Source organism: Peromyscus maniculatus, chromosome 23 (genome assembly GCF_049852395.1).
Source record: "Peromyscus maniculatus bairdii isolate BWxNUB_F1_BW_parent chromosome 23, HU_Pman_BW_mat_3.1, whole genome shotgun sequence".
NCBI lineage: Eukaryota > Metazoa > Chordata > Mammalia > Rodentia > Cricetidae > Peromyscus > Peromyscus maniculatus.
The window spans coordinates 19262198-19284390 of NC_134874.1; the positions used below are offsets into that span (position 1 = coordinate 19262198).

At 45.8% G+C, this 22193-nt stretch overlaps 1 protein-coding gene across 4 annotated transcripts in view; it reads left to right on the top strand.

The window, feature by feature from the left end:
• The window catches only part of Glt1d1 (glycosyltransferase 1 domain containing 1), a 70519-nt gene extending 65669 nt beyond the window's left edge, over nt 1-4850 (top strand). For all 4 annotated transcript variants that reach the window (XM_006970658.4, XM_042268318.2, XM_042268317.2 and 1 more), the window contains one exon: nt 2995-4850. In XM_006970658.4, coding sequence (XP_006970720.2) covers nt 2995-3156 — 162 coding nt within the window. In that variant the 3' untranslated portion in view covers nt 3157-4850. The remainder of the gene's footprint in view (nt 1-2994) is intronic.
• The last annotated feature ends 17343 nt before the right edge of the window (nt 4851-22193 follow it).

Genomic DNA, 22193 nt, shown 5'->3' on the forward strand with positions numbered 1-22193 from the left:
GGTGAAAAGAGCACCAATTTACTAGAAAATGTGTAACATAATACATAAAAATAAAATCCCACCCACATAAATGTTGCTATTTATATTGCCAGCTATAAAAGGCATTCAACATTTAATTAACAATAATTTTGAGAATATGTGGATGTTCTTTCTTGACAGTAAAGTCTCAGGCACTGTCTCCTGGTTGGAATTTACTTGAGCTGAGGGAGTAAGAGAATAATAGTAATTAAGTGTGTATGAGTGCCTACATGAGAGCCTTTGTGTGTGCGCGCGTGCGCATGTTTGTGTGTGTTGTGGGCACAAGTATGCATTCAGGTGGTGGGGTGCATGTGGAGGTCAGAGGATGACCTTCTCTGCTGTTCCCCAGACACTGCACCTGGTTGCTTGTTTGTTTTTAGTTATGGCCGGGTCTCTCATTGGCTTAGAATTCACAAGTAGGCTAGGCTGGCTGTCCAGTGATCCCCGGAGATCCACCTGTCGCTGCCTCCCTGGCACTGAGACTACAAAGTGTGTGCCGCCACATGGAGGTTCCTTCCCGTGGGATGCTGGGGATGGAACTCAGGCCCTCCTGTTGGCAAGGCAAGCAGTTTCCTGACTCAGCCATTGCCCCAGCCCTCTCAGCATGAGATTCTGTAGCAGTTGCTGCCACTACTATGGCGGGCAGTTGAGCCCCATCTGCAAGCCTCCTCGCCTGCCTCGGGAAGGGGAGTTTGTGAAGTTAACCCAGGTCTCCTGGCTCAGCATTCCTGAGAACTCCATGCAAGCAGAATAAATAACGAGTGTTCCCTTCTTCTCCCTAAGCAAGCTTTGCTATCAGAATACATTTTAATTTTCTAATTCTGAAAGGCTTTCAAATGAAGGGCCGGTCAGCAGGAGCCCCTCAGTGTCTCAATAAATAACACACACATGGTCTGAAGGGAAGCTTTACAGGAGCCAAAACAAAAACCCAGGTCCTTCCCCTGCGCTCTGCATTCAGCCTGCAGGGACAGTGGCCTTTGCTCCTTCCCAGGTGATCAGTGTGAGCTCAGGGGTGGTAACTAGCGTGTTGGAAGCCACACATGGGAGTGAAGTAGTGCAGAACTCGAAGACTTGACCCTGAACCTGGGGGCTTCCTTCTTCTGCACCAGGCGTTGCCTGTGGTAGGAAGAGGTTCTCTGGGTCCAGTGTGTGAGGTGACGGTCTCTGGCTGTGGCCATAAAAAGAGGGAAGAAATCATGACTCCTGGGTCACTGCAAAGAATGAAGATGGGATTTTTTTAATAAGTTCTTTCATTAGCATATATTAATTATATATGGTTAATGTATTCGGACCATACTCCCCACTTACTCCTCCTGTCCCCCTTAACTCCCGTTTGCTTCTCTTCCCAATGAGTCCCTTTTGTCTCCCTCTCTTCCCCTTCCTCTGTGTGACTCAGTGGTTATTCCCATGAGCATGGGTTCCTTACCAGTGGCGACACCACTAAGGACAATACCTCTATTTCTTATATTAACTTTCACTGCTGTGATAAAACACCATGAACCAAAAGCAGCTTGGGGGAGAAAGGATTCTTGTGGCTTCTAAATCTTGATCATAGTCCATCGCTGGGGGAAGCCAGGAACTCAAGCAGGGTAGGAACCTGGAGGCAAGAACTGAAACAGAGGCCATGGGCGAAAGTTGCTTACAGGTTTGCTCCTTGTGTCTTGGCTGTCCTGGAACTCGCTCTGTAGACCAGACTGGCCTTGAACTCACAGAGATCCGCTTGCCTCTGCCTCCCTAGTGCTGGGATTAAAGGCATGAGCTGCCACCACCACCTGCTCTCAGCCTGCTTTCTTTCTTTCTTTTCTTTTTTTTTTTTTTTTTTCTGAGACAGGGTGTCTCTGTGTAGCTTTGCGCCTTTCCTGGGACTCACTTGGTAGTCCAGGCTGGCCTCCAACTCACAGAGATCCGCCTGGCTCTGCCTCCCGAGTGCTGGGATTAAAGGCGTGCGCCACCACCACCCGGCCAGGTTGCTTTCTTATAGCAACTAGGACCATCTGCCCAGGGGTGGCACCACCCACAGTGAGCTGGACCCTCTCACATTAAGCAGTAATAATTTAGAAAATGCTCCACGACTGCAACATTTCACAGCACTGTACCCCTTTCTTCAGCTCTTACAATCTTAACACCCCACACAGTGTTCCCAGAGCCTGGAAGGTGTGATAAATACATCCCATCTGAGGCTGAGTCACTTATCTTTAGCACTTTTGACCATGAGTGAGTCTCTGTGTAACCACCTCCCACTGCAGAAATAGGCTTAAGAGATAATTCTTGTTGGACTAGGGAAGACTGGAGAGAGACATGATTGACAGCTCTAGGGTTTTCCCTGGGCATTCACGGCAGGTGTTTATGGGCACAAATTTGTATAGATGTGTGTGTGTGTGTGTGTGTGTGTGTGTGTGTGTGTGTGTGTGTGTGTGTTTGCATGCATGTTGCTTCTTGTAGTTACTGGTCACTGCAAAACTGCCAGAGCAGTGTAAGCATATGGTCATGGATATGGCATATGCATGTGTGTGTCTGTGTGTATACACATATTTGTGTCTCTGTCCACACACATACACACACACACACACACACACACACACACACACAAACATTTTTATTTGTGTGTGTATGGGTGTGGGGGTGATCATGCCACAGCACATGCATGGAGACCAAATGACAACGTATGGCAGTCGGTTCTCTCTTTCCACCACGTGGGTCCTGGGGATTGAACTCGGGTTCTTAAGCTTGGTGGCAAGCACCTTTACCTACTGAGCCATCCCTCCAGCCCGACCTTATACAGTGTTTCTTAATCCCAGTGCTGGCACCGCTCTGGTCCTGCACTGAAGTATTGTTTCTCTAGGCTGAGTCTGACATAGGGGATGGAGTGGCGGCGGATGGCCAGGAACTGGTGCAGACATAGGCTTTCAGATGGGTCCTCGGGTTCCCCTCCTCTCGTCGCTCATGTGTGTTTCTCATCCACTTCCTGTCTTCCAGGAGTTCATTCAGTTGGCAAAGAGACTGGTTAGCGATCCTGCACTGGAGAAGGAAATCGTGACCAACGGAAGGGAGTACGTGAGGACGCACCATTCCTGGCAGGTGGAGAGAGACACCTACCAGCGCCTCATCCAGAAGCTGGAGGCCAGCTTGGAGGATTAAATGATGGAAGTCTGTGCTCACCACATCTGTCCCAGCAACCATCCGGTGCTCAGCTCTGGGTAGAGGCCAAAAGATGGGACTTAGCCCTGGACCACTGGAATCCTAGAGTCCCCGGGAACATATCCACCCCCCAACTCTCCTGTGTGGCGAACACAGTCCCAAAAGTACTTACAGCTTCGTTTTCTGGATGGGCTTATGGCTCACTCCTGAAAGTGCTTAGGACTCAGTCCCCAGAAGTATTTGCAGCTCTGTGCAGGTGATGGGGGTGCCTCTCAGGGGCCTCTGGGGGAAGTGTTCCAAGAACTGCTTTTACAACTTACGGGGGTGAATTATTAAGCAACCACAGCGCAGACCCTTCTCCTGCCTTCGGGGTGAGCTCTGACTATCCTTACCAGTCCACAAAGAAGAAACAGAAAGGCCAGGACTGTCAACAGATCTTGACCTGCGGCCCATCACGGGGTATGGGGTAGGTGGGGGCCCAGGCTGCGGCTGGCATGCTTATTAAAGCCCTGGAGAGGCTGTGAATGGGTTGTGTCAGTACACGTCGCTCCTCACTGGTACACCTGAGGGATGCTTTCCCAAAGAGGCCAGGTTGCCCTGCAGGTCCTGCCCACCTGTATCATGTCACAGGGAGCCTGGAAGATGATTGGATGGCCCCCATGATGGAGGCTAGGACCTTGAATTCAGTGTGGCCATTCTTCCCTCTTAATTGCTAGGGAACTGAGGGCAAGCGCTGACTAAGTCGCAAGACTCCGGACAATGGTGGCACCCAAGACTGTGACAGGAGGTCACTGGCTTATGGGGAGGTCAACCTGGGGGGTCGGTAGGATCTCCCCACACCAGCACACCATGCTTCCTGTGCCCTCTTGCTGAATTCCAGCAAGGCTGTGCTACTTACTGAAAGCAGGACATGCAATGGCCGCCTGTGCTAAAGCAAGCAGCTTGGAGGAGGAGAGAAGGAAAACGCAGCCGAGAGCCACACATGCAAAGAAAGTGTCAGGCTCTGGAGGGAACGGAGGAGGACTCAGCACCCATGTTGTCCCTGCTCCAACTTTGAAGGCACATCCTGGGCCTTTTGCTTTTCTACAAAAAAATAGAAAGAAAAAAAGAATAAGAAAGGAAGAAAGAAAAAGACAGACAGAAAGAAAGAAACATTGTCAGCAACATCTCTTTTTAAGAGAAGCGGGCTAGAAGGAAGTCAACTGTGTAAGTCAGTACTTCAGGGATAAGAACAGAGCACCATTCCATAGGGTATCATTCGGCTTCCCATTTCCGTACCTCAGATCCAGCACAGCCACTTTCATGAAGGCTCCAGCCAAGGCAGCAGCAATCCCACAGTCCTTGAGCTCCTAGCGTCTGGAGGCCGGCTGAGCCATGTGCCCATTTCCTTAACCCCTGGCTTGAGCTGGGGTCTTACCTCTCGGGGTACAAGGAGAGGGAGGGAGTAGTGAAGACTGAATCCTGAGGGAGGTTCCTCTGAGCCCAGAGTTCAAACCCACCTCAGGAGAGGTATGCAGAGATCAGGTGTCATTGTTTACAAAGTGGGATGCTCTGGAATGCATGCCTCTCCTTGGCCTGGTGATGACATCACTGCCCAAGCCCAACATTGCCAGCGTCACATCTTCTGCAATGTGCACTTTGGGGAAGGGAGGGTTCTTAATTAATAAAGCGTGCCACCATCAGCCATACAGAAACAGCCGCTGTTTTTTTTCATCCCAGGAGCACCTCTTGTGGTCCCCAAGACAACAAATACGATACTTGAGAGTCTGATCAGAGGGGTTAGACATGGACTTAGACAAAAGTGTGATACTTTTCCCTTTCTGTAACAGGCACTGTAGTAAGCGGTAAAGAGAGGTTTATGCAGGCTCACAGGTTGGAGTTTCTAATCCACACCTGGTTGGCTCTATTGCTCTGGGCCTGTGGCGAAGAAGCCTCTTGACGGGGATGATTGGCAGAGCAAACCTGCCCCCTTCACAGCTGGGAAATCAAAGGGAAAGGGAGGCAGTGGTCCTAGAACCTTACTCAAGGCTGATAACGACTTCAAGACCATAGAGTAGGCCCTATCTTTTGAGGATCCCACCTCCTCAGACATTGCAGCCGTCCTTTCAAGGGGGCGTGTGGGGTGGGCTGCTGCAGGCCTGTGTGTGGGAGACATGCTCACCACACAGGCCCGGGAGGGAGGTTTGCAAATGTTGGAGCGCTTAGCAGGCACTTTGTACCGCTGGGCTTTTGTGAGCCTTATCACTACTTCCCAGCCCTCATGACAGTTCCATCATGTCAGCCCCTTTCCGTATCCGTTCTCTTTCTAGTCACCACAACAGAATCCCTAACAGAGGCATCAGAAGGTAAGTCAGGTTTCCTTTGGCTCATCTGCCGGGCCATTCAATCTGCCCTGGAGGCTGTGGTGACTCTGTGCGGCAGTGGGGGCTTTGACCTAGCTTGTTCACATTTTGGCTGATCGGAGAGCTGGGGTAGGAAGCTATGCCAGACCACTATCTTCTGTGAAGGCATGCTTCCAATGGCTCCCTCCATTGGCCAAGACTTCAACCCCAAGGTTCTACAGCCTCTCCAGAAAGCGCCATCAGAGCTGGGGTGCCCAACATAAGAGCCATTGTGGATAGCTTCTCATTTAACTGCAATACTCCCCAACCTCCATTTTGTCAACCCCAGCACTTCCCACCTCTTTCTCAACATTTGCAACTCTGCTTTACAGTCCAAACAACATATTATTTACTTATTTAGATTTACTCTTTTTTTTGAGTGAGAATTAACTTCATTATTTATTCAGTTACAAGAAATAATCAAGAATAGGAATCATCCCTTATATATAAAACACACATCAGATCCCATATGGCTCTGCCAGGCCCTCTAGCACAAGGTAATGATGAGATTGATGAGTTATTGATAGGAAATGTGCTGGGGGCCCATAAAAATCTTGGGGAAGGAGAGGGCTTGTGTGACTGCTCAGTTTCAGGGTCTTCTTGAGACTTGTGAATTGCTTGCTTCTTGGTAGACTGTTTCAACTCAGAGGAAATTGCTATTTAATAGCCATATATGTCTATAAGCACAGTGCTCTGGGGATCCTAGACAGAAGATCACTAGGGCTTACTGGCTACCACACTGGCTCTGGGCTCTCAGTAAGAGACTGTTTCAAAGAAATAATGCAGGGGCTGGAAAGATGGTTGAGTGGTAAATAGTATTGACTGTTCTTCTATAGGTCCTGGGTTCAATTCCCAGCACACACACACACACAGGTATGTACAACACACACACACACACACACACACACACACACACACACACACACACACACACACTCCATAAAATCCCCAAATGAGTAGTGGTTTAAACAACAGGGAAATTAATTCTCTCCCTCTCAAATAACAAGACTCCCTTGGGGATTCCAGTTTTCTATGGGGTAAGAGACCCACACTTTTCCCATCTGACTCTTCCTTCCCCCCTCATCAAGGGAGAGGTGGCCATTACTAGCTCATGGTATGAAGAGGCTGCCTATGTTCTTCCATTATGCCCGAATTCTAGGCAAGAACAAAAATACTTATCCTTCTCTTCAAGATAATTCTTACTTTGGGTTCTATCCCATAGCCACATATAGCTGCAAGGGATGCTGAGATATACTAACTCCTGGGTCCAGTGGAAAAGTTGGAATCTAACTGGGGAAGAAGAAGGTGGCCCTGCTGTAGTAGCAGCCATTGAGATACACTGAATTGAGATCCTGGTTGTGGCTACAGGCAGCCTGCTTTGCATAATCGCTGAATAACTTTTAATGTCAAGAACAGTGTTTTTCTGGGCTTTAATTTAGCCTCTTAAGGTCACCACTCACCTTTTCTCCATCAGATGATCATTTATCGCCCAAGTTCTCTGCCAGCGCATCCTATCGATCCGCACCTCAGACTTTGCCGTTCCTAAATTAAAAACTCAGTGTAAGAGAGAATGAGACTTTTTGTGGCATGAAATGTCCCCTTGCTTCAGGTGAAGTACAGCCACAGGAAACAATAAATGAGATGTATTGATTACACATACACACAGGCTCCTTCTGAAAGACCTTACAACAGTGTAGAAAGAGTCAGTGCTTTGTTATATGTGTTGGAGGGTTCTAGGACATTGAGATCTTTTCCAAAGAGATCTACCAGCCAGTGTTTACTAAAGTCACTCTTATACATTTAAAAAAAATGAGATGCATGGGGCTGGACAGATAGCTCATCAGTTAAGAGCCTTGGCTGCTCTTGTAGAGGACCCAGGTTTGATTTCCAGCATTTACATGGTGGCTCACAACTGTCTATAACTATAGTTCTAGGTGATCTAACATTTTCTGACTTCCTAGGGCACAGTCATACATGCAGGGAAATTACCCATACACATAATATAAATCTTAAAAAGTTATTTTTAATGAGATGCATGGGCTTGGTAGTGAAGGTCATGTACTGCTCTTACAGAAGAGCTGAGTTCATTCCCAACACCCATATCCAGCAGCTTACAACCACTTGTAACTTTAGGGGATTGATGCCCTCTTCTGGCCCCTGGGGAACACACACACACACACACACACACACACACACACACACACACACACAGAAGTGCAACTTGCATAGTATAAGGACCATAGCCTGTTGAGAATATCATGGCAGGAATTCTGACAAATGAGTGTTAAATATAAGACTGGAATTCTTCTCTGGACAGACCTCATAGGCTATCCTACTGTGTTACTGTATCCGTGAAAACAAAGGTTTACTTTTGAGGGCAGGATAATACATCAACATTAACCTGGGTACTTTTGCATCTGTGTACCCTCACACCTGAGTGTGGTTCACTGTGAAAAATTCAAATGCACAAGTTTTCGACAGTTGAGAGCTGAAACGAGCAGTGTCTATTCTGATACCAGAGTCAGTTTCTATTTTTTTTTAAGATTAATTTTATTACTTTTATTTATGTGTATGTGTGTGGGTATGTGTGTGAGTGTGCATTGCCCATTGTGGCCAGAAGAGGGCATCAGGTTCTTTGGAGCTGGAGTTCCAGGGGGTTGTGTGCACCCAGTGTGGGTGCTGAGAACTCAACCTAGGTCTTTTGCAAAAGCTGCACATGCTCTTCATCACTGAGCTGGGCTGTCTCTCCAGCCCCTGGAGTCGGGTTCCCGACTTTGGACTTCAGAAGAGGCTTTTGAATGTCAGCAGAAAGAGTAGCTATCCTGAACACCAAAGTCTGAATGGCAAAGTAGGGCTGTGGGGAAGAAAGCTTTCGGCCTTCAAATGCAAGGTCTGGATGTGTCTCAGAAGCTGTCTGGAAGGCCTCAGGCATATCTGTGTTTTAATTGTCAGAGTGGAGAGAAGGGAAACTGTGTGTGTGTGTGTGTGTGTGTGCGCGCGCGCGCGCGCGCGCGCGCACGCACGTGTATTATAAGACAAAGGGTTTTCTCTTTCTTACACATGAAAAGGTGGCTGGAGAAATTCACTCGCATACACTACCTTCAAATTGTCCTTGCTTGAGGTAATTTGAAAATAACCTAAGAATTTTGTAAATGGAAAAAAAAAAACGTCCTGAATTTTCATTAGAGAAAATGTTACAGCAAAAGCAGATTCTTGTCCCCTGGGCCCCCATATACAGGGAAGAGGCAGGATTCCATGTTCCTGCCCTGCTTTTCTTTATCGTCTTCACACATCATCATCATGCACGTGCAGGCTGGGCATGATGTATCCTCTGGGCCTGTTGACCCACTGCCAGGCTGGGCCATTTGTCTCACCCACTACCCCCAATCAAAGGGTGAACAGTATGTCACACACAAAATTCCAGATTCTGGGATGGAGGAGATGGCTCAGTGGTTAAGAATGTGTACTGCTCTTGCAGAGGACCCCACTTGGGTGCCCAGCCCTCACATCAGGTGGTTCACAACCTCCTTTAACTCCAGCTCCAGAGTATCTGGCATCCTTCTCTGGCCTCCAGGGTACTTGTACTCATGTACACACACAGAGACACATAAATTAAAAAAAAATCTTTAAAGCATTCCAAGAGGTATCAACATGTCATGCAAATGAAATGACTTGAGGTTTTTGCCTCGCACATGAAGGAGGAAGCCAGTGGGAAATTCAGCAAATTCAAATACAGGTTCAGGACATGAAAGTCCCTGTCTTAGTCACCCTTCTATTGCTGTGAGGACACCAACTTATATAGAGAGGTTATTGGGGCTACAGTTTCTGAGGGTTGGTCCACAGCCATCATAGTAAGAAGCATGGCAGCATTCATAGAGGCATGCTGCTGGAGCAGTAGCTGAGAACTTGGATCTGATCTGATCCACAAGTAGTCAGCAGAGGGAGGGAAGAGAGAGAGGGAGAGAGAGGGGGGAGAGAGACAGAGACAGAGAGAGAGACAGAGAGAGAGAGGTATTAAAAGCTTACCCAGGCCTAGGAGTTGGGGATCTATACATTTAATCGCAAGACTTAAGAGGCAGAGACAGGCTAGCCTGGTCTATACACAATGAGTTCTAGGATAGCCAGGGCTACATAGTAGGCATACTGAGACCCTATCTCAAAATAGATAGATAGACAGATACATATATACATAGATAGATGATAGATAGATACAGATACATAGATAGATAGATGATAGATACATACATAGATACATAGATGATTGATAGATGATAGATAGATAGATAGATAGATAGATAGATAGATAGATAGATAGATAGATAGATAGATAGACATATAGACAGACAGGGATTTCCATTTCTTAGATCTGGCAGTTCCTTCCAGTCTTATGCCTTGGCTCCCCATTACACCACCATCTTATCTCTAGAATAATTTACCTTTGTTGTTTCAGCCAGTTTGGGCTGGACTGTGGTGAGAGAGGCTAGCAGGCATGCCCAACCTCTGGGCTGCACAGAGCCAAGAATGGCTACCAGTGCAGCCAAACCCCAGGTCACAAAGTTACTCAAAATATCTTGAGATTTCTTTTTCTTTCTGTGACTTGATTGTACAGTTCTTGAGTATGAATTTTGTAGATGATGACGTGATGTGGAAATGTCAAAGGTTGGACACACTTGGTAGTAACTCAGTTGGGACAAGCTAGGCCATGAGAGTTGTAAAGTGCACTAGTATGGCATAATCAGGTCACAGGTGATAGCTCTCCACTTGAGTTCCATCAAGCATGGAGCTTGATGAACCACATCAGGTCTCTAGGCTATGGCCTGACCATTGGCCCAGACTGTCCTGGACAGCAACTCAGCCAACTCATACAGCTTTCTCAACCTTGGTGAGACCTCTGTGCTTTAGACCTCACATGGTCCAAGACCTATGAGAATGAGTTCTTGGTCATGGGGGAAGAATGCTATTTGCACATGGATGTCAAGTATCTACTCTCTCTTTCTTTGTCAACATAAGTGAGGCTTTTGCTCAGAGAGGCAATGTGCCTAAATAACAATGCTGTGTATCTCCAGTCTGAATTTCAAATAGAATCCCCTAGAATGACACTAGGAGAGACAGGAGGCATTCCTTTTTGCCAGACAGAATTCAGGTGTGATGGCTGGTACTCCAGCAGCCACCTTGCAGGCATTAGGGCAGAGAGGTGATGGTTGGGATGTTCTCATAGACAGGTGATTTAGTGGTATATTTCCATGGCTGCTATAACCTTTCTGCTTCCAGGGAAAAGAAATCCGTTCTCATGTAATTTTTTTTAGTTGTCATAGAGACATTTGAGCATACCTAATAGCAAATGGAATAATACAACACTGTGTCCATGTAACTGTCACTCATCACCCACAAATGCCTGTCAGTCATAGCCCCATGGGAACAAGCGGCCCATCAATACTAAGGAGGGTATTGTAAAAAGATTTCTTACATAGATGTGACTGCAGATAGGAAAGTCACAGCCAATTGCATGTGCCTGGGGCTAGTGTGGGGGAAACATGTACCTTCCACAGACCTGAAGACATAGCAGGGATGTGGATTGCCTGGAGGGGAGCTATGTGCAGGGGGCCCTTCATAGGAGCTGCAGCTTTTTCATATATATATATATATTGTGTGTATGTGTGTGTGTGTGTGTGTGTGTGTGTGTGTGTGGTGTGTATGCGTGTGCAAGCATGCACAAGTCCTCTGGCTCCATGCAGAGACTCGCCCTCTCCTTCCCCATCCTGTTATCTTTCTGGGCCACCACCAGTGAGACCCACTCAGAAGGCACAGCAAAGCAAGGCAGGTCCATCTGTGCCGGGAGTTCCTATGGGCAAATTGTGGGGTAGAAAGAGGGCTGTGTGAACCTGGAATGAATGGAAGTCTTTCAGTTTAATTCATCCCTAATACTTCCATGACTGGTGATGACATTTCTGGTGACTCCGAACAACAGACACTGTCTGCTCACAGTCCTGGCAGCCAAGGCCTGGGATGAAGGTGCAGGCAGGGCTGTGTTCCATCCCAGGCTCTCGGGGAGGATACTCCAACCTCAGCCAGGTCATAGTGGCACAGGGCAATCCCTGGTGTGTGGCCCTGTTGTTCTGATATCTATCCCTGGCATCTTTCTCTGTGTGTCCCTGACTTGCCTATCCCTCTATCTGACAAGGACCTGTGTTGGGGTCCACCCTGCTCCAGGAGGATGCCACCTATGTGGCTTGTAGATATCTCCTTCCTAAACGTCACTGTGCACTGAAGTTTGGGACATGCATTTTGGGGGACCACAGTTCAAGGCAGCTCCCATAATTTGTTAGTTGAGTTGATATTGCCTTTTCATGTGTCCATCAGACCCTGGATGTTTACAGACCAGATCAATGAACACAAGATCCAGGATTTTCTGCCATTTTGTGTACATAGAATACTGAATAAAATCTCAGGGGTTGTGGGGACAGGGACTTTTGGGCAGCAGGTGACATGGTATCCTTAATCCTAACAGACTAAGCTAAAACATTCACTTTCTGCCCTGTGGGACCAGAAGGGACATCACAGATGGATTTGTCCCCATGGCTTCCATGACAGATGGCCAGAACTTTAACAAATCAATATAATACTAAGGATGTGAACATCACCAGCTCCCATGACCTCATGGGCTGTAATTTCCAATTTGGGGTGAATCACACATCAGAGCACAAGGCAGTGAATGACTCTCCAAAGTAACACTGTGCCACTGACATGTTCCCGCTGTCAGTACGGTTGCAGGAATACAATGTACATATAGTATATATAGAGAAAATAGATGGACATTTAAATATTTATCTAAGTATATGTATAAATCTATATTTAATGCATATACCGGAACTTATAATGCAGAATTTATCTCAGCTTCCAAACTCATAACTATTTAACTGATATTTATAAAGTTGTAAACGATGGTTTTAAAATGCATAGCATAAATAGCAAAATAAATAATCAAGGCAATAAAGACTTAAGCACATATATGTTATAACCCAATCCACCCATCCTCAGAAGCCTTAAAAATATGAATTGTCTTCTGCCTAGCCATTTTGCTTGTAGGGACTTACCCAAAGGATGCAATCAGAGATGATTAGAGAGATTGATGGCCCCATCGCGATGTCAACTACAATGGTAGGAGCTTTCCAACAATGCACATGGTCAGAAATAGATTCCTTAATTAAGCAATTGTGTGGTTATAAAATTGGATTGTGTGCAGCCTTTTTTCTGTGTTATAAATGGCATTACCCAAAAAGGAGAAACATCACCAGGGTGTGTATGTGTGTGTGTGTGTGTGTGTGTGGTGGGACTGTCTCATGGTACATGACATTTTCTGCCCACGGATTAGAACTCACAGGGCCACCCTGGTTATGTAGGTGACGAGGCGTGGGATGGGGGGGGGTCTTAATTTCTTAAATATAGGCTTTTGAAATGAGGATATGTCAAGACCAGCTCTGGGTTTGATGAGTAGATTTTTGACTCAAAAAATAAGATGGAAAAACCAAGAAGCGAGATTTCTGGCATCAACCTTAGGCCTCCACATACAGGTACATGTACATTCCAACATGCATCCATGGGAATGCGTACACACATTCCAACAGGCATACACATGGGCAGGCATGCCGTACACACAAACACACAAAGAAAACAAGTTATATTAAGAAGAATAAGGAAATAACCGAGTGTGGTGGTACATTCCTGCTCTCCTAGCATATAGGATTATAAGTTCCTGACCAGCCTGGGCTAAGCAGCAAGACTCTGCCTCAAAAACAAACAACAGCTGGGTGTAATGGTACACACCTTCCATCCTAGCACTAGGAAGGCAGAGACGGGAGAATTTCTGTGAGTCCGAGGCCAGCCTGGCCTATACAAATCAAGTTCCAGGACAGCCAGGGCTACACAGGGAAACACTGTCTTGAAAACCAAAACTAACACAAACCAAAAAAAACCCACAAATAATGAGCAGATAACAATAATAATAACAACAATAAATAAAAGAAGATAAATCTAGAAAAATAGTCACTAAGTGCCTATTGTCTTATTCCTCAGTGACTTTGACCCAAGGACACATGCCATTTATGGGATGAAGAAGCTGTAGGCATGGAAATGGAATACGACACCTATTTTGTAGGGGCCTCACTAGAGACAGTCTCTACCCAGAGGTCTTGAGATCTTCACGGGAATTTAAAATTGAGTTTCCTTCGAGAATTTCATGGGCGGGGCTAGGATGTAGCTCACTTCATAGGGTGCTTGCCTGGCACCCACATGGGTTTGATCCAAGCAGAAGCCCAGGCCCTCATTTCAAAATAAGAGCCCCGGAGATTCAGAGTCTTGAAAGGAAGGCAATTTATTTTATATCCTTACAAAGTCCTCAGGAACTCTGGGGTAGACTGAGGCAGAGACCAGACTTTGTAACCCTAAGGCAGGCTGCTTCCTCTCTGTCCTCATTAGCTGAGTAACAAGGGTGGTACAATCCAGCATCAACTGAGTCTTTATCTTCCCCTCTCTTGCTCATTTATCCTTTTCCCCCCATCAACAAAAGCCCTGTGGGAGTCTCTCTACCTCTCTCTTACATCCTGTTTATTTTAAAACTTAACAGGTGTTCCAGTGCTGGGAGGGGAAGTGGGTGCAAGCCCCCAACCCTAACCAAGAAGCTCTCTCCAATTGACACTCACTTGCAAAGGAAAACTTAGTTTTCTCCAATGGAGTCTCACTTGGTATATAAATCACCCGTAAGAGCAGGCCACATGCCGGGCACTAGATGGCTGACACATAATGGACTCGATACTTTCATAGACTTTTGGTCTCATATTGCTTTGTTTTGGCCTTTTTTGTCTTCCTGGTCTTTTGCTTGTAGTTTGTGTGTGGGGGAGTGGGTGGGGGTGGGAGGGTGGACTAACTGAGGTTGTGTTGGGTTAGCTGGCTTCCCAGGATCCCAGTGTTTTTTGTTTGTCTGTAGCTAGACTAAGACAACTCAAGGTACATTTAATTTTAAATGAACCTTTTGATTTTATTTTTTACAGATTCCCCAACACCATACATAATCAGTCATTGTGGTACCTGACTGTAACCCTAGCACTGAGGAAGTAGAGGCGAAAGGATCATGAGTTTAAGATTATCCTTGGCTACATGAGTTCCAGGCCAGCCTGAGCTATGAGAGACCTGTCTCAAACAGTAACAATAATTACACAAAAAAGCAATAAAATTCCAGTAGCTTCTGGCTAAAGCCCGACTTTGGTCTTCTAGGATGTAGTTAATAAAATGGTGACAGTGCAGGAGTTGAGTCTAAAAGCTGAGCACACCTCAGATACAGTAGCCGGAGATAATCGACCCACTCATTTCATGCCAGATGAGCACATGGCTTTAATCTTGAGGGAAATATAGAGCCAAGTCCCACTCAAATGTGGTGTGGGTCATTCTTAGCCCAGCTGAAATCAGTGTCTCCATGGCTGATCAACACAGGAAGTGTGACGTGGAATCCTGACAGTTGGTAGCAAGCATGTTCAGTAGGTTAACTGCAGACATTTAAGGTGCTAGCTTCAGTCCGAGGTCAACCAGAGCGATGTAAAAAGTCTTGGTGGGCAGCCCAGGAGTTACTAACCACATTTAGGTGATTTTCAATCTCTGGAGGCTAACGCTGCCTTTTTCTTCCCTTGCAATGTTATCTATCGGGATGTAAAACTCTCTAAGCGGAGGCTTCATCTCTCTTGCTGGAAGGTGATCGTGGGGAACTCAGCTGGAAAGAGAAAAATAGCTCTCTTTCTGTATGAGTGGTTTATAATCCAAGCTAATGCCAAGCTGTGTAATTAATAGCTCATTATAATTGGAAGTGAGAGTGTAATCCATCTTGCACATTCTTGTCTCTCCACCCATTGCTGCGTCTCCGCTGGTGAGTGGTGAAGCCCGAAGACAAGGCTGTATTTTGGAGAAAATCTTCTGGCTAATCTTTGTCATTCTTCACATTTCCATGAAAAAAGAGAGAAAGAAATAGTTTATAATGGGTTTGTCACAGTTGATGGGGCCTTCCATGTGGAAATCAACTGTTTAATGTCTCAGCAGGAGCTGAGGAGTTTTCATTAAGTTGTCTGGTACAATTTCATCATGTGGGAGCAGCTCTCTTTCCTAGGTTCTTTTGGGTTGGACAGAAAATCATCAGAAAGTCAACAGCTCTGAGTGGCTGGTGCATGGGTCTTGGAGGATGCTCCCAAGATCCACTCTCTACAAATTTGCATCTAATTGTCTCCTGGGTTTGTCTTTCTCATGGTTGGTGGTATTGAAGTTACTTTTCTTTTTTTTTTTTTTTTTTTGGTTTTTTGAGACAGGGTTTCTCTGTGTAGATTTGCGCCTTTCCTGGAACTCACTTGGTAGCCCAGGCTGGCCTCGAACTCACAAAGATCCGCCTGCCTCTGCCTCTGTAGTTACTTTTCTATTGCTGTGAAGAGACACCAGGACCATGGCAACTCTTATAAAGGAAAGCATTTAATTGGGGCTTGTTTACAGTTTCAGAGATTAGTTCATTATCACCATGGTGGGGAGTGTGGCAGCACACAGGCAGGCAGGCGGGCGGGCATGCATACATGCATGCAAGCATGCATGCAGGCAGGCGGGCAGGTGGGCAGGTAGGCAGGCGGGCAGGCAGGCAGGCAGGCAGACAGGCAGGCAGGCATAGCACGAGAGTCTGGCTATTATACTTGCTATTGCATTCATGCACTCATAGTAGCTGTAGTTATCTGTACAGAATCAAGTCAGTCAAAATTCTGGCTGGCATATAAGGAGGTGGGGTAAAGGTGCTTTCCAAGGCCAACCCTTTACTGGTGGACCTATTGGCAGTTGGTAGTTACCAGGGGAGAGAGAATCACTCTTTATTGAGGGTATGGCTACTGGCAGGCTTCCCACTCTCCAGTGGGGGTGGTGTGGGGCATACACACATGCACATATGTGTGTGCAACACCAATTGGACTTAGAAGATTATCAAAAAAAAACCAATGTATTTTTATTATTTTTTAATTTAAATAACTTTTTTTCATTTATAAAACAGTATGTTTTAATTTGAGAAGGAGTGCTCTTGGGGGAGGAACATGGAGAGTAGGGGTGAATGTTATCATATTGTATGCATATGTATATGTATTATACATATTTATATTATACATAAACTCATAAGAGAATAAAATTTTTAAATTTTTTTAAAGGTAGCAGCTCTCTTTGTTGGACTGGGTTCTAGTGGACAGAGTCAGTCTATTCAGCAGCCAACAAGTACATCAGACAATTTCAATGGTGGCTTAGTGTGGAAGAGAAGATGAACAGATCTGAGGAGTGCCTGGAGATGGGCATAAAGAGACTGATCTTGGATGATGGGAGGTGTTTGTGAGGAAGGACATCTGCACTGATACAGGATTCTCCAAAAAAAAAAGTGGTTCACAAATGTCAGGTGACCATGATGCCCAAATTGAGAAAAGTGTGAATGCAGAAGCCCTGTGGTGGAAAGGGGCCAGGGTATGGGAGGAATGGCATTCAACTGCTACTGAGGTTCAGGGGTAGGACATGAGCTCAGACTGAAGTCATAGAGTCTCAATTCAGGGGTGCACTGAGCTCAGGCATTCACTCCCAGTGTAAGGGACTGCTGTTGGGTCATATCAATCAGGAGAGTGGCAGAATCACGTTCTTCCACTGTGAAGGAAGTGGTGGAGGGCCAGCTGGGCACAGTGGTGGGTTGTTTAGAGTTGTGGAGGGGAATTCAGTGAAGACAGATAGATTCTGGATGCATTTGGAGGTAGAGCAGGTAGGACATATTAAGTCAGGTATGGAACACAACATAGAAAATAAGCCTTGAGGTTTTGTAAGATAAGCAGCTGAATGGGGGTGGGGAAGTACTGTTGTCAAAGATTGAGGTATAAAGAACATTTATAAAGTCTCTTCTTCCTTCATTCTCAGGCACAAGTAGTATCAAATAATTAATATTGATTGTCAGCTTGACAGGATCTAAAATCACTAAGGAGACAAATATCTGGGCATGTCTATGAGGAAGTTTCTAGTCTGAACTGATGAAGGAATACCCACCCTGAATGTGGGCAGTATCAGTGCATTGGGTGGGGTCCTGAACTGAATAAAAAGGAGAAAGAAAGGGAGCTGAGCACCAGCACCTATTTTTTTTTTCTGATGATGGATGTCACGTGGCCAGCTGCCTCATGCTCCTGCAGCCATGCCTTCCCACCATGACGGACTGTAGCCCTTCAAACAAGCCCATTTCACCTTAAGTTGCTTCTTGTCAAGTATTTTGTCATAGTACTGAGATAAGTAACTAATAATACAGATGGCAACTGCTCAGGTCTGCTTTGGTGGCTTCCCTTGCAGCTAGGTGTGAGCAGGTGATTAAGTTCTGGGCAGATCAGGGTAAGACCTCTTTGAAGGAGCTTCTAGGAAGCTCTGACTCAATTGACAGAGGCTGAGTTCTTTTCTCTGCCTTCTCCCTGTTGCTTGGAATGACCATGTGATTGCTTCAGAGGTGCTTCAGAGGTCATCCTACAACCATGAGTGAGAAGTGACTTAGGTGTCTGAAGACCATTATTAAGTCGTGATAGTAGAGCAAAGCTCATTTTGTTCATGTGACTGTCATTCTGAGATTTCTGTTCTATGCAGTTGACATTGTTCTGGAGGTGAGAGATGATGGTAGGAAAGAGGCTAATCATCTGTGTGCCTAAGGAAGAGTCAGACAGCCTTCTAAATGTCACTGTAGCATTGTCAAATGGGTCTCCCCACAGACATATAGAGCTCATTAATGAATTATTAATCCCTGTGCTGCATATAAGAAATAAGTCTTTCCTATGCCCTGCAAGAAAATCAATTTCCTTATTAGCTTTCTGAAATTGGAGAATAGAAACTGGACACAGTGCTCTAAGCAAACATGTTTTACCATCCTGGCTGTTATAAATCAGCCAACTACCTTTTCTGCATATATGCCCAGGGATTGGGCAATCTCTTTTAGGCAGAACTGGGCAGAATTCAAGTCAGAGAACAAGAGCAAAAGACCCAGTGGAAAAATAAGAGGACTCCTCGAGAGCCCTCCTTGCAGGCTTCAGAAAAAATTTCCACTTCTTTAGAGATACAGGTGGGCATCAATTAAGTGTAAAGGTGTGTTCACATGTAACTAGATTTGCAGGGGCTTTAGGGAGAAGAAAAACAATGCAGTATCTAGAGTGTCACATGACAATCTTTTTCTTGTGTGATATCATCTCTCTAGACCAAAGGGTGTTTGCTGCTCAAACTTAATCCATTCTAGCCTTAGTAGACATTCAGTGGGGTTGTCTGAACCATTTCTAAACACTCATACCATACACAGAGAAGTCCCTGCTGTTGCTGGTGTCTGGGGAGACTAAAGTAAGATGCAATAAATACTCTAACATAGAGATCCACTGAAGTGTGTGCATGCAAGCTGGCCCATGCACACACATAGTCACAGGAGTCTCTAAGGCTTATGCAAAGAGACTGCATGCACATAGGCTTATGCAAACCACTACTGTTTTCTTAAATTCACTTGACAATGGAAATATGGGATGTTAATATTTAGCTTGTGACTCCTAAAAATTGTGTGAAGGACCCTGGAGGTTCAGGGCACATTTCCTACATATATATTACTTAGTCATGTGTAGTGTGGGAAACCAGAAGCACAGTCCACATTTGAATTTGCTTGATCCTTCTGTGAACACCGTGATGCAGGAGTTATGCGCATGCACAGGTAGGTTACTGAAGTGTATGTTAAAAGAGTCCCCGCCCCCTGCCCCATCTGGCCCCTTCCTGTGTCTGTGATTCCTGGCTGTCATGAGTTAAGCAGCTTTGTTCTACTTGTTGCCTACATGATGCTTTCTCTTACCGTGTCCCAGGAGCAACCGAGTCAGTGACACACGTTGAAGCTGCGGAAACCATGGGCCATTCTCCCTTGGTTCCAGGCACTGGTCTCCAAGGGGTAGCACACTGCGGTACCGTGGTTCCACACATTCCTGGAGGGTGTGGGGCAAGCTCTCACGGAAGGTCTACGATGCTCATGAAGGCCGAACAGTTTTTCGAGGTCTTTTCTCTTCCTCCATCCCGTGTAGGGTATGAAGTCTGTAGAGCTAACTTCATGGTGGCATTGGAATTGAAAGCCCAGCTTCCTTGGGGCCCTGGGGTGCAGGTGAACACTAGCGGTGACTAAGCGGTTCACTGATGTGCTCTTTTGTGAGTACTTTTGCTCTCTTTCATACTTGGGGTTTCGGGGCTGCAGTCAGCAAAATCTGAAGCATGGAGTCCGTGCAGAAAGGTGGTATAGCTGCCGGGTAAGCCACAGAGGTAGGAGTGTAGCCTTGTATCCTTCTCAGCCTGGGCATTGCTCTTGGTACTCGGGCCATGTGGAGTGAGAAAAGCTATACGGCCTCTAGACTTGCCTTGGGGAATGGGATGTAGTGAGAACAGTGTCCTAATTTTTGTTCTAAAACACCCAGATGAAATGCAACCAAGGGAAGGAAAGGGTATATTTCAGCTTATAAATAGGGCAGAAATTCAAGCAGGAACAGAAGCCAAAACCATAGAGGATGCTGCTGGCTGGCTCACTCGCATGCACTTGCACAGTTAGCTTTCTTATATACAGCCCAGGACCCTGTGCCTAGGGAATGCTGCCACCCACAGTGGGCTGAGTCCTCTTATATCAATTAGCAACCAAGACAATCCCCACAGACATGCCCATGGGTCAATATGATCTAGGCAATCCCTCAATTGAGACTTCCTTCTCAGGTGACTCTTGGCTGTGTCAAATTGACAATCAAAGCTAAGGACGACAAGCAGTGTCTCCAAGTTCCAGAATGAACCCATGCTTCATTGTGGAGAAGCCCAGGATGGCTTGATGGAGGACAAAAATCCTTGTGGGGACACATACTCCTCCACCTAAGGACAACCTAGGCCAGGCAGCTGACAGATCTCTGAGCAGGACCAGGCACCATCAGCTAAGCCTGATTCAGCCTGCAAACTCAAGAGCTATAACCATCATAAGCTATTACAATAAATTATAATTAGCCAACTCCACTATATAATCACAAATAACTTACAATAACAAATGATAATTTTAAGTCTTTGTTACCTGTTGCTATGACAAAATATGTTACAAAAGCAACTTAAGGAAGGAAGGAAGGAAGGGTGTATTTTAACTCACAGTTTGAGGGCATAGTCCAGTGTAGTGAGGAAGGTATTAAAGGAAGCAGGCAAAAGGACTTTGGCCTGAGTACCACCATTTTGACTCCAGACTCCATTTTACCTACAGGGGTGAAACAAAGTGCAAATTCTCAAGGCCTCCGGGAGCTGAGGACCTTCCGATAGCTGACCAACTTCTTTTTAAACTACAGAAATAGTCGTTATGTTATCTTTAGTTCTCTAGAAACACGATGGCTGTTCCTAACCACAGAAGGAACGAATGAATCTGATTGGTTGGACTGGAAGGCTTGCACTGTATGTTGGTTGACAATGATGGACCACACAAGGAAAGTCCCAATCTTTAACTTCTGATTGACGGAAATTGTGACTGTAACTTGGTAACAATTTTTTTTTGTGATTTTTTTGTAGTTATAAACCCCACTTCTGCCCCTGCTTGGGGCTGTCAGGGGAAACAAGACTCATGAGTCCTTGTCCTGAAGCCCTGATCAATCCATGACCCACTTAGGTGGTGAATTATTAAAATCTTTGGGACCCATAAGTAGTCTCTCTCTCCTTTCTTGTGGTGCATCACAGACATGGGTCTAACAGGTGCAAAGTAGGTCACATGACATCCACAGTCAGGAATCATGGAGAGATGGATGCTGATTCTCAGCTCACTTTCCCCTTTTCTTTCAATCAGGGATCCCAGTTCTTCAGTTGGTTCCACCCACCTTCAAGATGGGTCTTCCCTTCTGTTTGGGAATGTCCTTACAGACACATCTCATGCGTCTTCTAGATGACTCTAAGTCCTATGAAGTTGACAGTCACGATTACCTGTCAACAGCAAGTGAAGCAATTCAGTCCAAGTCTCTAGGACAGTGGTTCTCAACCTGGGGTTGTGACCCCTCCATAGGAGTCATCTAAGACCATCAGAAAATGTAGCATGAATCTTAAAGAGTCTTATTAATAAAAACAAACCTGGAGCCAGGTATTGGGGTGAATGCTGGAAGATCAGAGAAGCAGAACAAGCCACAGCCACCTCATCTCGCCTTGCCAATTCCTCAGCTGATCCTGTTTCCACAGACTAGAAGCCTCTCAGTCTTCATTCAGAATGAATCTCATCTGAACTGTTGCTCAAAAGCCTAAAAGCGTAACCAGCCAAAAGCTTATAGTTTCTAGTCCTTACACCTTATATATATTTCTGCTCCTGCCATCACTTCCTGGGATTTAAGGCTCTTGTTACCACGCCTGGCTATTTCCAGTGTGGCTTTGAACTCACAGAGATCCAGACGGATCTCTGCCTCTGGAATGCTAGGATTAAAGGCGTGTGTGCCACCATTTCCTGGCCCCTATATCTAGTGGCTGTTCTGTTCTCTGACCCCAGATAAGTTTATTAGGGTGCACAATATTTTGGGGAACACAATATCACCACAAGAAAACACTGATATTTATATTACGATTCAAAACATAGAAAAA